Below are 23,694 nucleotides of genomic sequence, written 5' to 3' on the forward strand. Positions count from 1 at the left end.
TTTAATTTAATACTACATCTCCTCACCATTTGAAGAGGTAGAAATCGTAGAGCTTGATGGGACACCTCAGTGGATTCTCTGGATTTTCCGTCTGTTCTGCATACATGTCATCTGTAACTATAAAACACACCCATCAGTCTGTCTTAGCTCAGGCCAAGTTCAGGAACCCGAGGGCCCCAGCCACCTCACCCAGGAAATGTTGAATGTGAAAAGGTGAGGCACGGGTAGTGAATTATGGGGGGGGGGAAATAAAAGGTTTCAAGGAGAAAAGTCAAGTACTTGGCTCAGAAAAAAGTAGAGCATTTCCACCTGGGAAGTGCCCACCTTCACAATGATTACCAGGCCCACCCAGCAAAACAGGTATCATCACTCTGCCATTCTGGGCCCCTGTCCTACCTTTCTGACCGGTCTGATGTATCCCAAGCGCTTTCAGGTACCGGATACTCGTGCTTTTATCCTTGGGATTTGAGGGGTTCTTCTTTGTCTGTCGCAAGACCTTGGAGAAGGCCAGCTTCATGTGCTGGTCCACTGTCTTCAACAGGAAGTACCTGGACCACAAGTGAAAGCAAGGCAGAGGGAGGGGTGCCGGGAAGAGACCATGACTTACCCTCTAACCCTTCAAAGCTTCAGAAAAGCCTCAGCCCACATTTTCAGCACCTGGGCAGGCCCACCCCCAAACACACTGATCAGTGAAAGAGCCACATCAGGGCTGATGGGCGGGGTCTGGCAGAGCTATGTGCCTCAGTGGTCACGTGAGATGCAGGCAAGTAGGGTTGGAGGCTGTCAGCAGCCCACAGTCTCTCAAATATTTGTCAGGGGGATTTAGAAGTCCTCCTGGATAGCTCCCACCCTCTTCACTGGGCAGACCCAAGCAGTGGGTAAACGGGGAGCCTCCAGAACACTTACTTGGTGTTAAAGAACATGAGGGTGGTCAACAGGGTGGAGGGGGAGTGAGCCCCCAGCTGTTTGCACTCCCATAGCATCTCCTCAGTCACATGGCTGGGCAGGACATAGCCTAGGAGGAAGAGAGGCCTGCTACAACAAGAGGATTGCAAGAGTCCCTCCCAGGGCCAGGCTACAAGAACGATGATGACACAGGAGAATAAGTCCACCAAAGCAGGTCTTCTGAGATGTGGCAGAATGATTTAGAAAGCTTGTTCACAAACGCAACCTGAGTTCATGAAGTGGAATCCAAGAATTAACACGTTCCCAGTTGATGGCAATGCAGTTGTGTTTGGGGAGACACTGCCACACAGGACTGCTTTCACATGATGTGAAATTCTTCCTGTACTGTAAGGTTAATAAGGTGCAAAAGGCTGGCCCTCGGCCAAAGTGAAACTCCCGAAAGTGACAACTAAGCTTTGCATATCAGCACACCTCTCTGGCCAGCGGGTGCAGAACTTTCCCATTTCCATCATGTACACCTGTTTCCATGTCTAGCGTAGCCAGAACTCAGTCCATTCTCATTCCTTCTCTGGATAAAGAGGAGGCTGACATTCCAGACCATGAAAAGTTCGTCCTTGGGGCTGGTTTTATTGTAAAACTCTACATCATAAGTGATACCAAGGAGTAGAGACCAACGAGCGGCCATCAACTCTGGGCAGCCGACAGATGACCCCTGGGTTAACAACCAAGCCTTCTTCTTGTGCTCCTTGTCAGTGGGCAACTATTTGTACAAGATTATGACAATGGCTGTAGCAACAGTCAAGCATCTCCTCTGGGGGCCTTCAGGGTTCTCTGGACAGGGAGTGCAACGTGCCACGCCACTTCCAGGAAGCAGAAAAGGATTATGTTGCCCAATACATCCTCCTTCTCTGTTCTTGTGTCAGTTCCCTAACTCCCTGGTGTCACTCTCTAACAACACGATGTCCGTGTGAATTCTAAATGACTGAGAGGCAGGACTCCTGGTGTGGGAGAAAGAAGACATGGACAGAGATGTTATAGAAAAGGCTTCTAGGGAACCGATGACAAGGGTCTACATATAACCTCCTCCCTGGGGGACAGACAACAGAAAAGTGGGTGAAGAGAGACGCCAGATAGGGTAAGATATGACAAAATAATAATAACTTAGAAATTATCAAAGGTTCATTACGGAGGGGGGAGCAGGGAGGGAGAGGGTAAAATGAGCTGTTATTAAGGGCTCAAGTAGAAAGCAAATGTTTTGAGAATGATGATGGCAACAATGTACAAATGTGCTTGACACAATGGATGTATGTATGGATTGTGATAAGAAATGTATGAGCCCCAAATAAAATGAATTAAAAAAGGCTTCTAGTTCTGGATTTCAATGGTAAAGATAAAAATGATAAAAAATTTTCTTTAACTTGTTCTTCTAGTTATGCCCAATGTAAGATCCAGAAACTAAGGTCAATCCCAGAAGCAACGAAGGTCCGTAGCACCTAGACTGTGGTACTCAAATACTATTTCCTACTTAAGGGAACTAGGCTCCATAGAGGACTGGTTGACTCCACATCTGGGGCAGGAGGATGCAGTCAAATCAGAAGTAAAGGAACTTACTAAAGACTACTACCCATGTGTGAAAAGGACCCAGGGACTAACACTGAGGCTCTAAGCAGACAAAGATGGCACAATTTGCATATAAAGTACATCTGCAATGGGTTGAAACACATAGACAATGTTCAAAGATATAAGTTCACAAAGATCCTTAAAAAGCCTAATTGATCATCACTGGAGATGGTGAGTGACTCAACTCACTACAGTGGAAACTAGTAAACAAGGAAAAGAAAACAAGGCCTTATCCTGGCCTCCTACAGAATCTGTGAGCAGGGAAAGCCCACGAGTAGATGGGGGTCGATTTCTTTTTGTAGTCCAGCCAGTAAAGGAAGCAGCACTAGGATACCATCATTTTCTACTCAAATAAATTAAAGGGTAAAGGGCATCCAGGGGAAGAAAAACAACCCTCTTATGACACACCCAACAAAACAACAATCCTAAGTAGATGCATACTTTATGCACAGTTCCCCATTACCTGTATAACAGGACATGTTTAAATATACCACAGGCAGATGCCACCTACAACAACAGCTGTCCAACATTTAAATCTAGTTTCTTCCTTGAGTAAATTGCACAAAAGAGAGAACACAGGCAAAACTTAAGACTAAGTATTGAAAGACATACTCATTAATTTCAATGTGTGAGCCCTATTTATACTAATTCAGCTAATGTTACTAATTGTAACATCTGAGAAATACACTTAAAATATTCTATCTAACAACAACAAAAAATTTTCTAACAAAGGCTAGATATTTGATGACAATATGAAACTAGCTTGTGTGTTTACCTTAAACACATTGGCATTTAGGTCTTATCAATACATACTGATGTATTTATGGATAAAGCACCAGGGTTTCCGTCAAATTCACGGAAGAGGGAAAGCAGGTAGTGATATAGATGAGACAAGATTTGCCAAAGGTGATAGACACACAGGGGATTCATTTATCTGTTGATTTTTCTATAATAAAAAGGTTAGAGAGTGGGCTCTGAATATCCATTAAGAGGCCTGAAAAGTCTCAAAGCCTGTGAATGGTGAGTCACCCGCACAGGTTTCTGTTCTAATGGCAGCTGCTCACAGTCCTCCCTCCTGGTGACCTTATCATTTTCCACTCCCTTGGGCTTTATTCTTCAGAGCCCTCAATCACAAATGAATATGATTCTTTTTACACTGTGTTCCCCTATTGGGATTTGAGCTTGGAATACTATTACTTGGCATTATCATAGATTCTCTAAATAAACAAATAAAATGAACAAAAATTTGCCTAAGCAACCCCGGCCCCCCCCCAACCTATTTTCAAAAAAGATTAAGGAGCACACATTGCAATAAATGGCACAGCCAGAATTAAAACCAAAATTGTTCTACACCTACACCCAGGCTCTTTCCACCAACACATGCTCCCCAGGACAGTGCCTGTGAGTACAGACAGCAGCACTGGTGTCTGAGATACACCATTAGCAATAAACACCCAAATCTTGCACCCCACAAAATAAAGTTCACACTTTGTACTTATTGCAGGACCCTAAGTTTAATGACTAAGGACTGCACTAATAACTGAAAAAGGAGGCATTCTCACACCTCGATGTCTTGTCCTTACTGCACTGTCCCTCCTCCTCAGGCAAGCAGACTGGTGCTGCTGCCCAGGATCTATCTACACACAGCACACTCACACACCCTGCCAGGGAAGACACTGAAACCCAAATACCCTTAAGGAAGACTCTTACCAAGTGGCGTGACCCGGGGCTGAACATCCTTCAGAACTTCATGCAGCCACTCCGTGAACCGAACATAGTACAGATCGGAGAAAATGTCATCCACTCGACCATTTTCAAAAAGATACTAAAGGGAAAACCCACAAAAGTGACAAAAGTTGGCAGCTTCCCAGGTAAGACTTTCAGGACCAATAAAGCATTTTCTTCCTCCCCAGTACGACGTCTCCCTACCCACCCCTCCCTCAACAAACACACGTCAGACCAAACTGTCCAGCATGGCACGACACGTACATTACACCAGATCACGTGATCTGACTCTCACAACTCGTTCCAGGGTTAGGACAAAGAGGCAGGCAGGTTCTGTAATGGCTTTTTAAACAAGCACAGGATAATGTCTGTGGTACCAAAAACATGCGGAGCAGGCTATTGGGCCAAGAAGAGAAAGGGAGGTGCAAACTGGGAGGTAGATTTTTCTCAGGTCAGGCAACAGGGAGAGAGCCCCAATCAGCAAGTGCTCTTCCACACTACCTGTGGGTTTCTCAAGAGCTGTCAAGCATTAAGAAACCCACACCTGCTCCTAGTCTAAAGGTTATGTTTAATGTCGACACTGCTGCTGAATCAGTCTGACTCACAGAAACACTGTACAACAGAATGAGATCCTGCCCCGTCCTAGCCCCTTCCTAATGGTTGCAATGTTTCAGTCCATTGTTCCAGCCACGGTGTCAGTCATCTTGTTCAAGTTCTTCCTCTTTTTAATGAACCTCTAAATATGATGTCCTTTTCCAGGGGTTCGTGGTAACACGTCCAAAATTCTAAGACAGCATCTCCCCATCCTTGCTCTTCAGGGCTACCCTGCCTGTCCTTCTCCCAAGACAGATTTGTTTTTTCTAGAAATCCCTGGGATACTCAATATTCTTCACCAACACCCTAATGCAAAGGCATCAAACTTTCTATTGTCTTTTTCACTGCCCAGCTTCTACATGTGTAAGTTTTCACCTGTCAATCACACCTTAGTCCTCAAAGTAACATCTTTATTATTTGTCAAAGAAGGCTTTTGTAGCAGATTCGCCTTCCTTGGGTGTTGATTGTGGGTCTATTTAAAACGAAATCTTTGACAATGTGAGTCTTATACCATGGACCAAGAGACTGCTTATTGGTCCAGTTGTAAGAATGCCTGGCTTATGTTTCGCTGAAATCCATAACGAAAGCTGTAGTTTTTGCTCTTCATTAGTAAGTGCTCCTTAACTCTCAGCAAGCAAGGTTGTATCATTCGTATATCAGATTGTTGCTGCATCTTCCTTAATCCTGGTGCTGTAGCCGTCCTTTATATGTCCAGCTTCTTTGAGTATTTGCTTAGGAGAAAGATTGAATAAACACGGTAAAAGGATACAATCTTGACAAACACCCTCCCAGACCTTAAACCATGCAGTATTTCTTGGTTTTTCCAACGACTTCCCTCTTGGTCTATATACAAGTTCTGTATGAGCACATGGTGTTCTGGAATTTCCATTCTTTACAATGCTACTCTTTATTTGTTATGTCTTCTCGATTTCTTGGCTTAGATAAACAATGCCAGCATTGGAAAAAAAAACAAAAGACATTTCAATTAGTCTCCTGTCAATTCCTGGAGGCTTCCTTGTCTTTCATTAACGCCTTCACAGCATTTCTTCTTTCAATACTCTGGTTCTCAGTTATGTGCTGCTCCATAACGGCTGAGCACCAACCAGTGTTTTTGGCACCGTCACTGCATAGTTCTTCCATCTCCGCTTGATATTTCTTGCAGCATCAATAGTTTACCTTTACAACCCTTCCATTTTAGAATTTGCTCTTCAGTCCTTTCAGCTTGAGAAATGCTGAGTATTCTTCCCTTTTGATCTTCTAACCACACGTCTGCACATTTCATTCTAATACTTCTGTCTTCTGAGAGCCATTCTTTCAGCTCATCATTTCTTCCATTTGCTTTAGGTACTTGACATTCACAAGCAAGTTTCCAAGTCTCTTCTGACATTCATTTTGTCTTTTTCTTTCTGTTTCTCTTTTTACTGACCATTTGCTTCAACTTAGGTTTCCAATATTCTTACTACATTTATGTAGTATCTAGGCAGATGCTTTTTAAAAAAAATAATTTTATTGGGGCTCATACAACTCATCACAATCCATATATACACCAGTTGTGTCAAGCACATTTGTACATTCGTTGCCGTCATCATTCTCAAAACATTTGCTTTCTACCTGAGCCCTTGATATCAGTTCATTTTTGTCCCTCCCTCCCCGCTCCCCCTTCCCTCATGAACCCTTGATAATTTATAATTATCATTTTTTCTATCATACACTGTCCAACATTTCCCTTCACCCACTTTTCTGTTGTCCATCCCCCAGGGAGGGGGTTATATGTAGATCTTTGTAATTGGTTTCCCCTTTCTACCCCACCTTCCCGATATCCTCACTCTCACCAATGGTCCTGAAGGGATCATCTGTCCTGGATTCCCTGTTTCCAGTTCCTATCTGTACCAGTGTACATACTCTCGTCTAGCCAGATTTGTAAGGAAGAATTGGGATCATGATAGTAGGGGGAGGAAGCATTTAAGAACTAGAGGAAAGTTGTATGTTTCATCGTTGCTATACTGCACCCTGATTGGGTCATCTCCTCCCCGAGACCACTCTGTAAGGTGATGTCCAGTTGCCTACGGATGGGCTGTGGGTCTCTACTCTGCACTCCCCCTCATTTACAATGATAGGCAGATGCTTTCAATTAATTATTTTATGTTAAAGCCAAAAAGAAAATGAAAAGGTCTACAAGGGGTTTTCAGAAAGTTCGTGAAAATACTTCATCACCTTGCAATTTAATTTTTCCAAGAATTTTTCCAAGCCCTCTCACTCATGTCAGCACCGGATTTTTGTTGGATGATTTATTTTTAAGAAAACTTTGTTTTACTTTAACAAAAGAAGAGTGTTATATAAATGCTTTGTATTTTTTAAAGAAAGGAAGGGGAAAGAATTAAAAGAGTGTTAAGGCAACAGAACAAGTAATTTAACAAAAGTTTCTCTAGCTGGTTACATTTTAGGTGACGCTTTATTTTTCTCGAAAGTAAAGATGCAGATCTCCTGTAATTTAGAATATGTGAACGTGAAAACTCATCAATGTAGCTGAGATTGACCTAGTAGAATCACTTGGCTGTCATTTTAATAACTTAGTCAACACCCAGTGGGAGCACAGTTCTAACACCTCCCTGTAGAGGGCCATTTTTTACCTTTTGAATACACAGGAAAATGTAGTAAAGCACATCTGGGTCATAGGGTTCACCTTCTCCATTTCGAGCTTCTCGTGTCATTAAACAGAGCCCATAATTCAACTCAGCCACAGCAGAGGAGATGAGATCTTCCTGGAATCGCAGCAGTTGGCGCCCTGCAACACAAGCCCCAAAGATGAACAGGGCCAGTGCTAACTTTAAAATACAAACAATGTGCTTTAAAGGCCGCCGCTTTGTTGGGAGTGCTAGGACAGAAATGGTCACTTACATCTGTGATCCAAATGGACAGTAATCCCAAATGTCCTAACCCCTGCTCCCACCTTACACGTCCCCAAAAGCACGCAAGTGTATGAGCCTGACACCAAGGAAAAAGGGCGTGGGTGCCCCCGGTGTTCCCACCTCCTCCCAGAAACAGTGCTGCCTGCCAAGTCTGCTAGGCTGACTCCAGGAACTCCATAAATCCTGCTCATCCGGCACAGGGTCCGGTTAGCCTACTGTTTTCGCTTTGACTCCAGGCTACGCTAACAGATCCCCGAGCTAGGGGATGCCACTGTCCTGCCATTCAGTCCTCCTGTGAATTCAGTGCCATTGCATTTCAGACGGTCCCACCCCCTCCTCCCTCCCAAATACTCACTCCCAATGGGTGCCAGTCTGTTCTGAGCATCCTTCTCTAGCTCAGCGTTCTTGGTTTGGGCCCAGTTTTTCCATACTTCAAGCCCTTCTTCTGGCTTCAGAGAATTGGGAAGCAGAAGCTCTGGGGAAGGCTGTGGCTGTGACTGTGGTTCAACTTCAGCAACCTGGACAGTTTGCGCCTATGAGAGAGAAACCGTCACAATGTGTCGACAGTGAATTGTATTAGGCTCTTCTGCAAAACCACCAGGAATGTTACAGTTCATTCAGTTAAACAAACAAACAACTCCTTCCCTGTTAGCCTTCTGTTCAAGACACTTTGGAATTCTAGTCCTAAATCCATGGAAGCAAGAGCAGAGCTGCAGTTGAGCAGAGCAGTGGCGCGCAGCTGCCTGCACTTCAGAATCTCCAGTTCACAAGTAGCAATTCCAAGGACCACCTCAGAGTTTCTGGGGTCAACCGAAGGTGCTAATAAGTCTTCTTACAAATTCCCCACGTAATAAAACAGAACCAAGCCTCACTTTGTATACAACAACAAATTCAAGATGGATTAGAAACCTAACGTAAACCCGAGCATTGCAAAAATCCATAAAAAATAGAGACAAACTTAAGGGCCCTAATAAATGACACAAACACACTATCACACTCAATTGAACACACACACACACACACACACACCAGAAAATGAGGTGACTTGGGCCTCTTAAAAATAAAAACACTTAATATGCTTTAAAAGCTTTCACCAAAAGGGTAAGAAGAAAAGCCATAGACTAAGCAAAAAAAGATTTGGCAATAACACATTAGACAAGGGGAGAATGCCTAAAATCTACTGAAAATTCCAATGCGTCATGAAGAAACAGATAAGTAATCCAATGACAAAGTAGACAGTGGACATGAACAGACAGTTCACCAAAGACAACAAACATGAATAAATAATCATCCATCACTAGACACCCTAGAGATGCAAATCAAAATGAGATACCATCTCACTGCAAGACTGATAGCAAAGTTCAAAAAAGCAGAAAACAATCCCTGCTGGGAAACAGTACAACACTGCGGACAGCAATGGGAATAGAAATTCCATATGACCCAGCAATAGCGCTACTTGGTATTTACCCTAGGAAATAAGGAACACAGCGCCAACAAATACACACACACACACACACACACACACACACACACACGCGCGCACGCACACCACAGCATTATTCACAGCAGCACGAAGATGGAAACCACCTGACTTCCCATCCATGGGAGAACAGATAAAAACCTTGGTAAACTCCCAGCCATCAAGTCGACTGGCATTCACAGCAAGCCAACAGGACAGAGCAGAACTGCTCCAGTGGCATTCCACGACTGCAAATCTCTACAGGGGTATAAAGCCCCATCTTTCTACCGACAAATGTTTTTCCTATACACACAATGGGATACTACACAACACTGAAGAATAACGATGCAACTGTTAAACACCCACGACATGGATGAATCTGGAGGGTATTATGTGATGTTAGTCAATCAAAAAGGACAAATATATGAAGCCACTGTTGAGAAAAAAACACCAAGAAAAGGTTTTCATACCAAAGAAACAGACTGTTGGAGTGGAAGTCATAGGCTAGCGCAGCGGTTCTCAACCTGTGGGTTGAGACCCCTTTGGGGGTTGAACGACCCTTTCACTGGGGTCGCCCAATTCATAACAGTAGCAAAATGACAGTTATGAAGTAGCAACAGCAATAATTTTGTGGTTGGGGGGTCACCACATCACCACAACATGAGGAACTATATGAAAGGGTCTCAGCATTAGGAAGGTTGAGGACCGCTGAGCTAGAGGGTAAATGAGTGTAATCTGGGATGAAGGAGACGATAATATCCTGCAAGAGGGAACTGAGGGAAAGGGCAGGGCAAGCCACTGGGAGGCTTGGCAAGTTGTTGAATGAAAAAAAGATGATCACCTGATTCACAACGAAGTCATAATAAAATCTTCCAAGTAAAAAGGGAATTTAATGTTTAGTTGTTTTGGAGAATTACTGGCTGAAATCACTATCAAAACTTGAATATACAAACCACTTGTGAATTTTATTAAAATCCAAATTCTGTTTCAAAAGGTTTAAGGTAGAACTAAGATGCTGCATTTCGAACCAGTTCCCAGGTAGGGCTGAAACCTCATTCTGAGAAGCGTGTGTCCAAAGTAGGAGTTCTTATGTTGACTGCACCTAAAATTTATCTGGGCCACTTTGGAAAGCACCCATGGCTGGGCCCTGTCCTTGGAGATTCTGATTTCATTGGTCTAATGCAGGGGGCCCTGGCATCAGTATTCTTTAAAGCTCCCAAGAGGACTCTACTGTCAATATGGTCTATGAATCAGAATTAAACTCAGTGTTAATGGGTTCGGTTTTTCCAAACAGACTACAAAGTAGAAATTAAACAACATGTTAACCATAACTAATAAATAACTCTCACACACACGATGTCGCAAAAGTATAAACAATTATACAAATTAACTTGATTTCTCATCTACCAAACTCTAATAAAGGCAAGAGAGGTGACCATATGAATAATTTCCCAATTCTTCCCACTTCGCTGTTTTCTATCATTTCCACGATGGAAGGATAATTCACCAATGCTTCCCTCCTTCCAATGAAAACTCCAGTCTTTAAGTAAACAAACAAGAAAGTGTGATAAAGACCCGAGTAGGCAGAAAACAGGTAGAAAAACAAGTCTATCTTCACGAATCCTGTGTTTGCAAATTCATCTATCCATTATCACTTTAAAAAATCTCTAAGTCAATACTTGCAGCACTTTCATGGCTATTCGAGGACATGCAAAACATTTCAGTTGCATGACATGCATGATCCCAACTGAAGTGGAACAAGGCAGTACCCCTGCTTGTTTTAGTTTTCATATTGCAAATAAATATCCTTTTGGAGGTGTATTTAGGCTGCATTTTTGTGCTTTTTGCTGGTGATTTTGCTGTTTAAAATGGCCCAAGTGCAGTGCTAAAGAACAGTTTCGTGTTGCTCAGTGCAAAATGACTGGCTTGTCTTATGGACAAAATGCTGTGAGTTCAGTATTAACAAATCAGCAATATGTATTAAACAAGCTGTTTTATTTAAATAAAAGCACTGCAACATGCTGTGCTGTGTGCCTAGGTGGTGCGAATGGCTAGTCTGCTTGCTTCTAACAGCAGGCTGATGTCTCACACGTCCACTTAAAGGTGCCTCGAAAGAAAGACCTGCTGACTGACTTCTGAAAATCTGTCACTTTAGACAGGAAAGCCCCTCTAGACACTGGATCTTCGATAAAGAACTAAAGCATGACATGGGGAGGGAGATCGCCTTTTCAATAAATGGTGCTGGAAAAACTGAATCTCTACCTGCAAAAGAATGAAACAGAACCCCTACCTAACATCATGTACAAAAAATGAACTCAAGACGGATTAAGACCTAAACATCAGCCCTAGAACCACAAAGCTAGGGACCAACTTTAGGGCCCTACCACAAAGCATAAATCCCCCACTCCTGACTAAACAAGACCCACACTGCAGAAACACCACGGAAGATTGGGGCTTTCGAACACTCCGACCTCTCCAACAGTGAAAGAAGAACCCACAGGTTTGGAAAAGGTATTTGGCAATGATATAGCAGATAAAGGGCTAATTTTAAAAATCTAGAGAAAATGACAGTATCTTAATAAGGAAAAACATGAACAGCCAGATTAAAAAATGGCACAAAACATGAACAGACCATTTACTAAAGATGACATCCAGGTGGCCAACAGTCATGCGAAGAGATGCGAGTGATCGTTAGCTATAAGCAAGTGGAGACTGCAATGCTCTGTACACGCTGGTGGACTGCAGAGCTGCACAGTCACCGTGGAAACTAGTGTGGCGCTTCCTTAAACAAATGCAAACAGAAATACCCACATGGCCCTGCAATCTCTACTCAGTATACACCCTGAGGAACAAGACACAGAAAGACACAGAAAGTATAGGTAGGTAACTTAATCTTTTAAAGAGTATAAATAAAGATCTTCAAGTATTAAACCCCAAGGTTAGAATTTCCATTCCCTTGATTGGAGCTGTTCACAGGGGAGAACTGAGTTGCTCAGACTTCAAGAGTGCTGAGAAACAACAAGAAATCAATTCAAATCATACAAAAGCTTTGGTTTTTCTTAATCATTCCATCATGTGTGTCAAGGTTCTTACTGTGTACAGGAATATACAAAGACACGAAAGCCATCGTCTGTGGCAAAGAGCAGATTCAATTGACAGTGATGATAAAAATGACTTAAAAAACCTTTGGGAACAGGTTTTCTCAATTTTACTGGCCTTCTAGAAATCACAAAATGAAAGGCCTCACTTTCCAGAGTTCTATTGTCTCCTAATCACCACATTCCTCTCACTTATTACAGGCCCCCAAAGGCAGCCAAATTCAGGGCCAGTGGACAAAATAGCACCCAAGAACTCTCGAACAGCAAGCGGAGCTATGCAGATAATCCTTATGAGAGCTCTGGGAATAAAGAGCAGAGAAGTGGGGCAATAGCTGGAGGTAGAGGAGAGGATACTCATCTCAAAAACAAACAAACAAACAAACAATTTTTTCTCTATTATTTGGCTTTTAAGAACAAGAGATACTAAAGCTTTCATAAATATGACCCTCCTATATTATGACCCCAATCCTGCCTTTCACTTTGGGCTAGGCAGGGATCATGTATACAGGAACAGATTAGAGCTCACGACACAAGTCAGATAAACCCCCCAGGTACAGAAATGGCAGTAGCGATACCAGGAGGGTAGGGAGAAGGTGAGAATAGAAGGGGAGGAAGGGGGAACCAACCGCAATGATCAACACATAACACATAACATAAGGGAGACATTGGTCGGTCTAAGATATGAAAATAATAATTTATAATTTATCAAGGGATCATGAGGGTGGGAGGGAGGATAAAGAGGAGATGATACTAAGAGTTCAAATAGAAAGTAAATGTTTAGAATATAATGCTGGCAACGTATATACAAATATGCTTGATAAATTGATGTATGGATTGTTATAAGAGCTGTAAGAACCCCCTCATAAAATGATCTTGGAAAAAAAAAGAGAAAGAAATGACCCTCCCCCCCATACCAAGTGAAAGAGCAAAATACATGGTTACCAGCTTTCCCTATGCCTCCCTCAACCAACAGACAAAGCCGGTCTGTCAGGGGACGCAGGGATTGTGAGAAGGGGCTGTGATCTCCTCCCACCTCCCACAGCGCCTAATAGGCAGGCAGGGGCGTAACTCATCTTGCCCACCTGATGAGTATTATCTATTTCTTTTGCTAACATAATATTGGACAGAAGTCCCTAAAAGACATTCTCAAAGGAAACACTCACTGCCTCCCAATGGAGGGTCCAGACATGCAAATTATGCACAGAAACATGAACACCAAGAGTCCTGACCTGGGATGAACCCTTCAGGCCCAGGGAAGAACAGGTAAGCTCCAACCCAATGGACAAAACCTGAGCACAGAGCAACATTACCATTCTCCTGTTGTTCCCTCTGCCAATCAACCCACCCTACCACAGACTTCTAGAAAGATTTTCCACCACAGGTCAGATCAGAGGCCCTACACTCCATTGTAAAAGTTTGTTGGGCGAGGGCTCTTGATAGGTAAGATTCACAATTAGAAAAGACAAAAGAGCCAAGCAATTTTAAAATTTAAACCCAATTCTATCTTTGTAGTTTGTTTGTTTTTGACTCATTTCTCCATTTATTAGAATAACCACATGTGGAGAAGCACAAAGCACTTAAGTTTTACTTGACTACAAAGTTATCTCAAATGCCAAACTTTTTAGCCAGTTATCTTTGTAGTTTTTATATAAGCCTCAAATTATTTCAAAATTAAAATTTGGGGGGTGGGGGTGGGGAATTTCAACAGCCCTAACAGAAGACTCAATTAACCGAGGCTTCTGTTGACAACAAGGTACTAAGCTGCTAACCTCAGGCTGGCTGCCTCATTTTGGTGCCCAGCAAAACTTTTGAGAACCTCCTTTGGTTAGGGTCATAGCCAACAAGCCCCTCTAGAGCAGTGCTGCTCTAACACATGGCAAAGGCTTTTGCTTTTATTTACTTCCTCACTCCTATCCCCTTCAAATTTCTGAGAGATCTGGCTGCATACATGGCTTTCCCAAGGCTCCTACTTTTAAGTAATCACTTTTAAGAGGGCCATCAGGAGCTCTCCTATTTACCTGCATTACCTCGAGACATAAGGAGTTCTGCTGATGTAGTGCGCTATATACTGAACTGCTAACCACAAGGTCAGCAGTTCGAAACCAGTGGCAGAAGATGAGGCTGTCTACGTCTATAAAAACAGTCTCAGAAACCCAAAAGTAGTTCTAGCTTGCTCTATGTAGTCGGTATGATTCAAAATTGACTTGATAACAGCGAGTGAGATCTCCACAAACAATAACTAGACAAGGAATAAACTCACCTCTCCACTGTGAAGAGTTTAGTCTGCACGACTGTACAGAAATAGCTCTTGAGGCATAGACAATACCTGGGATGTCCCATTCACCTCTTACCTGGAATGCTACTGTTCCTAAAAGACACCGAGAAGCACCCAGGTACCTACCCTCAAAACTCTGGTCCCAAAGCACTTCACTGGTCACTGATCTCTAGGTAGGAGGCCAGAGCTCCCGGCTGTTGCACAGCTTTCCCTCCTTGCCCAACTCTGTAAACTATTCAATACTACAGCACCACAAGGCCACAGCACAGCCTAAACCAACCAAGCGGCACCAGAGGCTGCCAGGTACCGGGGAGCAGGCTGCCGGCAGACCAGTCTCACTTACTGAACAAGTAACCTGTAGCTGCTGCTGCTGTGGAGGTGGTGTCTGTTCCTGGGGAGCTTGCTGCGGCGGCTGCTGCTGGGGGTCCCATATGTGCACCGTCTGGGCTGTATTCTGGTACGTGCCTGCCACGGCCTGCACAGCCACTGGAATGTGGATGTTGCCATTCATAAACTGTGCTGGAAAAAGAGAGTTTGCGAGGGTCTGCACTACCTCCTCATGAGAGTTTTTCACTACAGATGTGGTGCCCACCATCTTCTCCTTGTCATCCTCCAGCTTGACAGCTGCCAGGGCCGTGGGCGAGCCACTGACATGCACTGCGTTGTAGGCTTCCTGGGGAATGGCAATGTGAGTAATACTCTGCTGCTGAGGGTCCCCCCGGGGCTGGGCAGAGTAAACAGGGATGGTCCAGGTTTCTCCTGTGGGGCTAGTAATGGTCCCAGTGGCACTGTACAGATGGGCACTGTCTACTGTCAGCAAGTCTGGCCTCAAAGACACATAACTCTGCTGCTGGCCTTGTGGAATGGCCAGCACAGTGGCCACCGGCTGCCCTGAGATGGCATAGGACACAGTGATGGGCATATCCACTTTGCGTTTCTTCACTGGCTGCAGAACACTGGCTGTGCCTACCCGCCGCTCCCCTTCCCGAGGTGAGCCTTGCTGAGATGGTGGTGGGGAAAGGGCACCCACGGTCTGAATTTGGATCTGCTGGCCCCCAGCAAGAGACTGTCCAGCTACCAGCTGAGCTTGAATTTGTTGATGTGGGATGTGCTCTTCCGGGATCTCTGCAGCCTGGATCTGCTGGGCTGCCTGGACGTGCTGCACCTGGAACTGGGCAGCCTGCAGTTGTGAGGGGCTGGGGCTCTGCAGAGACGGGGTCTGGATGGAGGGAGCTGCTGGCTGCGGTGCCTGGCCCTGGATCTGCACCTGGACCTGGATGGGCTGTTCAGCAGGCTGGTGAACGGAGAGCTGTGGCGAGAGCTGCTGAGCCGAGACCTGCTGCGGAGACTGCTGTACCTGCACCTGTACCTGCAGGAACAAGATTTGTCAGTGAGTCAGGCAGCACTGTAAACACAAGCTAAGAAGACAAGTGTGGCAGGGCTTTGGGCAATGTGAGGATGATGGCACGTGGCACCCTTGATCACCTCACTGCCCTGAGGCCATTAGGGCTCACAGAACTGTCTCTGTGGTCTGTTTCCAAGGCTATCCACCTGTACGTGAGGAGCGACTGCCAGATCCCAGGCTTTCATTGGCGGAAAGCTCTGGCATCACACTGCACTCAGTGTGACATACAGCCACCCCAGAGTAAGCCCCACACTCCAGTGGCGTTCAGAAAGGGGGGGGGGGGGGATGAGAAGCTGATACCAAGGGCTCACATAGAAAGCAAATGTTTTGAGAATGATGATGGCAACAAATATACAAATGTGATTGACACAATGGATGTATGTATGGATTGTTATAAGAGTTGTATGAGCTGCCAATAAAATGATTTAAAAAAAAAAAAGTAGAGAAGTTGAGTCACCATGAATTCTCCCAGAACCCACCACTATTCCTGTAACTGTAGCAGCCTGAGGTGACCTGCCAAAATGGTTCGCTACTCACTTGACCCAGAAAACCCTACAAAATCCTGCAAATCAAGAGGGTCGTACCTCCGGGTCCACTTCAAGAACACCTGTGAAACTGCCCAAGCCATCAAAGGCATGCATATCCGGAAAGCCACCAAATACTTGAAAGACGTCACTCTGCAGAAGCAGTGTGTGCCTTCCGACGCTACAATGGTGGTGCTGGTGGGTGTGCCCAGGCCAAACAGTGGGGTTGGACCCGTGTCGGTTTGCTTCACGTGCTTACAAATGCAGAAAGTCATGCTGCACTGAAGGGTTTAGATGTGGATTCTCTGGTCACTGAGCACATCCAGGTGAACAAAGCCCCCAAGATGCGCCTCCGGACTCACGGAGCTCATGGTCGGATCAACCCATCCCTGAGAGCTCCCCCTGCCACACTGACATGATCCTGACCGAGAAAGAAAAAATGCCTCCGAATCTTCAAACCAAAGAATTACATTCCGTGGGATGTTTTACTGCACATAATCAGCAAGAGCAGCCTTTTGTTACTGTAAATAAATCCATCACACTTTTGCCAATTCAACTTTTTATAGGTATGTAACTAACTGACAACAGTTACCATAACCGGTAATCAATGTAATTTTTCCATTTCCATTAATCCCATTTTACCTCGTGCCCTGGTAAACACTAATAAACTCTGGTCTCTATCAATTTGCCTTCTCGTCTTTCCACATAATATCTGTCCCTTTTTGATTGGCTTATTTTGTTCAACATGCATTCAAGTTACAGCCCCACTGTAACATGTATTATTGAGTACTTCCTGGTCCTTATTTCTACAATATGTACCAGGACTAGCTGTCAACAGGTCCATTCTGACTTACAGGAATTTCACGAGTGAAACCCCACGGGATTTTCAGAAGTAGACCAATAATCTTTTTTCCAAGGCTCCTCGTGGTGGACTTGAACCTGTATGTAACCTTCAGTTAGCAGCCATGGATGCTAAGCTTTGGCAACACCCGGGGCTCCATGTGGCGCTCAGGTCTCCATGAAGCATTGGGATACCCTCTTTCATTTGGGTAGTTTGCTTTCTAGGGTCGTTTTTGCATCATTATGAGAATAGGATTGTATCTCAATTCTGAGCTACTTATACTGTTGCTTTTATTCTTAAAATGTCTTTGTTCATTTTATTTTGTTGCATTATCATCTACTAAGATTTTTCTGAAAAATTATCTGAGTGTGGTTCACAGATCAGCAGCTTAGAGGCCTGGAGACATACAATGCAAATTTTCAGACTGGATCAAGGCCTCCTGAATCAGACTTCTAGGGGTGGAGGGCAGCCATTTCTGTTTTAAGAAACCCTCACAGGTGATTCTCAGGTAGTCTATGGTTTGACAACCACTGGGATAAACGTTTAGTGGACGGTACTAGTCTAAATTCCTTACCACTCTGCAGAGGACTCATCGATCCATCCTATTCCTCAGGACGATTCATAACCCAGAGCACAGCATCACCACTGAAGACTAAATAGCTTAACTAAGGAAGCAACGTGAGACATGAAGGAGTATGTGTTTCGATCTCAAAATAATGTAACAAGCACTAAAGCTGAGAAAAATATGTACTTGGTGTCCTTTCTTGAATGATTTTGTTACTTAATTAAAAACAAACAAACTTACCACCAGTGAGTCAATTCTGACTCATAGCAACCCCATCGAACTGCCTCTGTGGGTTTCTGAGACTGCAAATCTTTATAGGAGTAGAAAACCTCATCTTTCTCCCACATAGCTGCTGATGATTTTGAACTGTTGGTAGTCCAGTGCACAACTAATACACCACCAGAGCTCCTAAAGCACGAAACCAGTACTTTATTTAGAAGACAAATGTATTGAATCAAAGACTATTAGACTAAGTTCCAAATTCTACCTCTTGAATAGCAATTAAGAAAAAAAAATTCCGACAAGGAAGAAGAAATAGCCCATCCCATCAAATTTTAAAAATCTGTACAGGTCCAATAGCCATTAACTACATGTAGCTAGCAAGCACTCGAAACGTAATAAATTATAATGTGCTGGAAGTACAAATACCAGATTTCAAGAAATGAAAATACTAACTTAAAATTGATTCTATGCTAAAATATTAGGTTAAGTGTATGTTTAAAATGATTTTTTCTTTCTTTCTTTAATAAAGAGGATGCCAGAAATTTAGAACAAGTGGCTTGCATTCTGTTTCCCATCTTAGTCCCACTGAGGGGAATGCAAAGGACAGGTAGGCTCAGTCGGACAAAAGAGGTTCTCACTGGAAATCTAATCTGTCAATCAACAACTAGTCATGAAAACCTTAGGGAGCTTAGAAAAAAGTTACTGATCAAATAAAGGTTTACTGAAAGTGGTAAAGGCTTTATCCAAGTATTAAGACATTTACCAAATTCCTATTATACAAATGAACTTCAGAAACATGATTGGTAAGATACTTAAATATGAGTCAAGAACTGGAAATGAAAAGCCAGAAAAAGCAAAAGAAATGGTTCATCCATCTTAAAAGTGTTAAAGATTCCAAATCAGCCCCTAAAAGTACCAGTTAAGAAAGTGGTGATTTTAGTTCCCACAATACAAAGGAGCTTAAAAGTTCATAGGGGAAAACAACAGGACCAAGAGTTCTGGTGGGACATGGGAGAGGGGAGGGTGGGGGGAAAGAAAGTGGTGTTAACAAACCCAGGGACAAGGGAACAACAAGTGATCTAAATTGGTGGTGCAGAGGGTGTAGGAGGCCTGGTAGGGTGACCAAGGGTAATGTAACCAAGAGGAATTACTGAAACCCAAAAGAGGAATTACTGAAACATGATAGTGGGACAAAAGGAAAGTAAAAGGAAATAGGTGGAAAGAGCTAGGAGGTAAAGGGCATTTATAGAGGTCTAAATAAAGGCATGTAAATATGTAAATATATTTATATATGAGGACGGGGAAATAGATCTATGTGCATATATGTATAGTTTAGTATTGAGGTAGCAGATGGACATTGGACCTCCACTCTAGTACTCCCTCAATGCAAGAATATTTTGTTCTATTAAACTGGTATTTCATGATGCTCACCTTCCCAACACAATAGCTAAAGACAAAGTGGGTGCATAAGCAAATGTGGTGAAGAAAGCTGATGGTGCCAGGCTATCAAAAGATATAGCGTCTGGGGTCTTAAAAGGCTTGAAGGTAAACAAGCGGCCATCTAGCTCAGAAGCAACAAAGGCCACATGGAAGAAGCACACTAGCCTGTGCAATCACAAGGTGTCGAAGGGATCAGGTACCAGGCATCATCAGAACAAAAAATCATATCATTGTGAATCAGGAGGGGAGTGCAGAGTGGAGACCCAAAGCCCATCTGTAGGCAATTGGACATCCCCTTATGGAAGGGTCTGGGGAGGAGATGAGCCAGTCAGCTGTGAAGTGTAGCAACAATGAAACATACAACTTTCCTCTAGTTCCTAAATGCTTCCTTCCCCCTTCCCCCCACTATCATGATCCCAATTCTACCTTACAAATCTGGCTATACCAGAGGATGTGCACTGGTACAGATAGGAACTGGAAACACAGGGAATCCAGGGCGGATGATCCCTTCAGGACCAGTGGTGAGAATGGTGATACCAGAAGGGTGGAGTGTTGGTGGGGTAGGAAGGGGGTACCGATGACAAGGATCTACATATAACCTTCTCCTTGGAGTACGGACAACAGAAAAGTGGGTAAAGGGAGATGTCGGACGGTGTAAGATGACAAAACAATAATTTATAAATTATCAAGGGTTCATGAGGGAGAGGGGAGCGGGGAGGGATGGGGAAAGTATCAGGAGCTGATGCCAGGGGCTTAAGTGGAGAGCAAATGTTTTGAGAATGATGAGGGCAATGAATGTACAAATGTGCTTTACACAATTGATGTATGTACGGATTGTGATAAGAGTTGTATGAGCCCCTAATAAAACGATTAAAAAGAAAGATTTCCATTATCTTTTATTCCATTTTCCCATGAACTTTTTGAAGTCCTCTCATTTTGTAAGTGCTGTCTCCCTTAAGGAGGCAGAAGCCATAATCAATTTCTCAACCTCTCTTGCCCAAGAGTGCACGTGACCAAGGCTTCTCAGTTAGACACACTGTAAGAAACCTGGAACCAGAAGGCAGCCCATGAGGAGGCAACAGGAACCAGTCAGCACAGGAGCACAGTGGTGAAAACAGCCAGAGGGCCACAGGTCAATGCAAGGCTGTGGTGGGGTAAAGGGGTGGGGAGGGTGTGTAGAAATCTCTATCACAGCAAGAAGATGATGGGCATCCACCACAGCACATTTTCTGGCTCTTCTATAAATCCCATGAGCTAGCTACTATTCTTTAGTCAATTATTTTTCTGGAATATACCAGGTTGAGATTGTCTGAAAAACTTCAAATACTAAGTAGATCTACGCTCCTCTTCTACTTAACCTCTGACAAACGCCTGTGTCTCTAGGAATTCATGCACTGTTTTAAAGATGTCGATTATTTTGTCAAATGAGATGATCTATGTACTGGTCTGATGAGGACATCATAATGGGGCAGCATAGATGCTCTGGAGTGATGAGAGGTAGCTGAAAACACAATCTGTTTTGAGTTCACAATGCTGCTATAAATATTTTTACACCAATCCTAAATAAAGAGCCAATTAGATGGCTGCACAACACTGGGAATACATCGTCACTAAATTGTACAACTTAAAATTGTTAAAACAGCAAGATGTTATATATTTAGTAAATTCCTATTATACATTTACAAAAAACAAACAAACAAAAAAACCCCAAACCCCACAACCTAGAAGACAGCCTTAACTTCAAGGTTGTGAATCTTCATATAACATTAATACAGACATTTTCAAAATGTATCAGAAGCATTAAGATTGATGTTGAGCAACTAGAATCCTTACCCACTGCTAGTGAGAACATAAAATGGTTCACCCACTGTAGAAAACAGTTCTTTACAAAGTTGAACACAATGTAACTGCAGTATGACCCAACAATTCTACTCCTAGGTAGAATTGCTTCTACCCAGAAGCAATGAAGACAGAAACACAAGTATACCTGTAACACCAGTATTTTGACAAGTGGGAGGAAGGTGGGTGGGTGGGTGGGTGGGTGAGTGAGTGTGTTACTGAACGATCCAGGGAGGGGGCGGTGTGTGTGTGTGTGGGGGGGGGTAGGCTGCAAAAGGAGATACCTACACTTTAACCTGGATTATGGGCTATATATAGTACAACAGTTTTTTAATTGCCCAGAGAAGGGTGAGGGGGATGCGCAGTAATTTTTTTTTTTAATGAAAAGGGGGCAATAGGCAAAATAAGTTTGGGAATCTACGCAGTACACTAATGCTCACTGAAGCACTTTTCGCACTAGCCAAAAGATGGAAACTAAAATGCCCACCAATAAAGGAACACATAAAATGTGGTATATATATATACAGTCAATGAAATATTGCTCAGCCATACAAGGAAACAGAAGTCCTGATGCATGCTACTAGATGGATGCACCTTGAAACCATCATGCCGAGTGAAAATGACACGTGCTTTGTTAGAATACTATCGGCAGAGGCTTTTAGAAGTGCTTCTGTTCATTCCTGTATTTCAGTGCACACGTTACCTCTGGCCTCTTCCATTTACGCAGTCTACTCCATGGACGCCAGCCTTTTTTGTAGTTCTTCAGAAAGCCAATCTTCCTCCCACCTAAGATCTATTTTGCCAAATTCAAATAAGCAAGCATGCGTCCATTTTAAAACTCTCCTGTTTGGAATGGTGTTTACCCAGATAACTGCACAGTTCACTTGCCAATGCTCTTCCATCTCAACTCAAATGTCAACTGCACACTAAGGCCAGCTCATCTGCTCTATTTTTCTCCTTTGTGTTTATCACTGCAACACAAGATTTTTCTCACGTCTCATCTGCCTGGCCTGCTCCGCTTCCCCTCAAGGACAGTGAGCTTTACTTTGTTCATTACTGCATCTAAGCATCCTGCTGAGGGCTTTGTACATACACACAGAGATGTAAGGAAAAAAGGTTAAGAATCACTGCCTTACCCCTAGCAATAGGTTGTTTACATCTAGTGATAAAAGTTAACGTGTTTATATTATCATTCATGTACAATACAAGCACTGTTTAAAATACAAAGCTCTCCTCCTTGGTGCCCCACTCTCCAGTCTGATTCCACTCCCTAGGGTGTCACTACTGCTCTGTTTGAATTCATCCTTCTAGTTTGAATTCTAAATGTTAAAAATATGTTGGTATTATAATGGTCTTAACACAACAATCTATTCAATGTCCCTGCCAGTCAACATGCAAAATGCAACCTCATTCTTTTGGCTACATAGGACAATACACTAAAACTGCACCACTATTTGTCATTTCCCTTTTTGAGAAAGGGGTCTGTTTCTTATATTACTACCATAAGCAATGCACGTGTATCCTTACATACACATAGAGAAGGGGACGCCAAAAGCTTGTAGAAAATGGAATTAAAAGATAGTGGAATTTTTCCATGAACTTTTTGAAGCCTTTTCATAAACATAAATAAAGGTTCCAAGTATATACACTTAAACATTTGACAAATTCACCTCCAAATAAGTTGTACTAATTAATCCTCTTATAATTTTGCTTAGCCAGATCAAAATTTTATGTTTTTCCATCTAGTAAGTGAAATATAGCATTTCATTTTAAAACCGTGCATTCCTATAATTGCCGGTAGTATGAAAGATCTGTTGGTATGACTGGCACCATCTGTATTCTCCCAGGAACTGTTTTAGAATCCTTTCTATTTCTCTACGATGTGCCCCCACCCCCAGTTTGTAGGAGGCACTTTGTGTGTTAGAAATACTAGTTAGGAGCCTGGGCTCACATCAGAACAGGTTGGCTACAAATACTGGCTTTCAGGATGTGACAACTTCTTTATGCCTCATTTTTTATTTTTAGTTTCAAAAATTGTTAAGTATAAATAGGTCTATAAAAGAGGTCATATATCCCCTTGCAGAGGGGTCTCGGGGAGGAGAGGAGACAGTCAGGGTGCGATGTAACAACTATGAGAAATACAACTTTCCTCTAGTTCCTAAATGTTTCCTCCCCGCTCCCACTACCATGACTAGAATTCTACCTTGCAAGTCTGGCTAGACCAGAGGATGTACACTGGTACAGATAGGAACTGAAAATACAGGGAATCCAG

The 23,694-nt window shown here is 43.2% G+C and overlaps 1 protein-coding gene across 1 annotated transcript in view; it reads right to left on the bottom strand.

The window, feature by feature from the left end:
* Positions 1-23,694, bottom strand: part of QRICH1 (glutamine rich 1) — a 41,300-nt gene that overhangs the window by 3,132 nt on the left and 14,474 nt on the right. Inside the window, exons 3-9 of the mRNA XM_045297432.1 lie at positions 14,930-15,955; positions 8,110-8,287; positions 7,476-7,630; positions 4,237-4,351; positions 907-1,015; positions 397-548; positions 27-117 (exon numbers count right to left, since the gene is read on the bottom strand). Of these exons, the coding sequence (XP_045153367.1) occupies positions 27-117; positions 397-548; positions 907-1,015; positions 4,237-4,351; positions 7,476-7,630; positions 8,110-8,287; positions 14,930-15,955 (1,826 nt within the window). The remainder of the gene's footprint in view (positions 1-26; positions 118-396; positions 549-906; positions 1,016-4,236; positions 4,352-7,475; positions 7,631-8,109; positions 8,288-14,929; positions 15,956-23,694) is intronic.

Source organism: Echinops telfairi, unplaced genomic scaffold (genome assembly GCF_000313985.2).
Source record: "Echinops telfairi isolate 266 unplaced genomic scaffold, ASM31398v2 ScPeMD7_7420;HRSCAF=8458, whole genome shotgun sequence".
Taxonomy (NCBI): domain Eukaryota; kingdom Metazoa; phylum Chordata; class Mammalia; order Afrosoricida; family Tenrecidae; genus Echinops; species Echinops telfairi.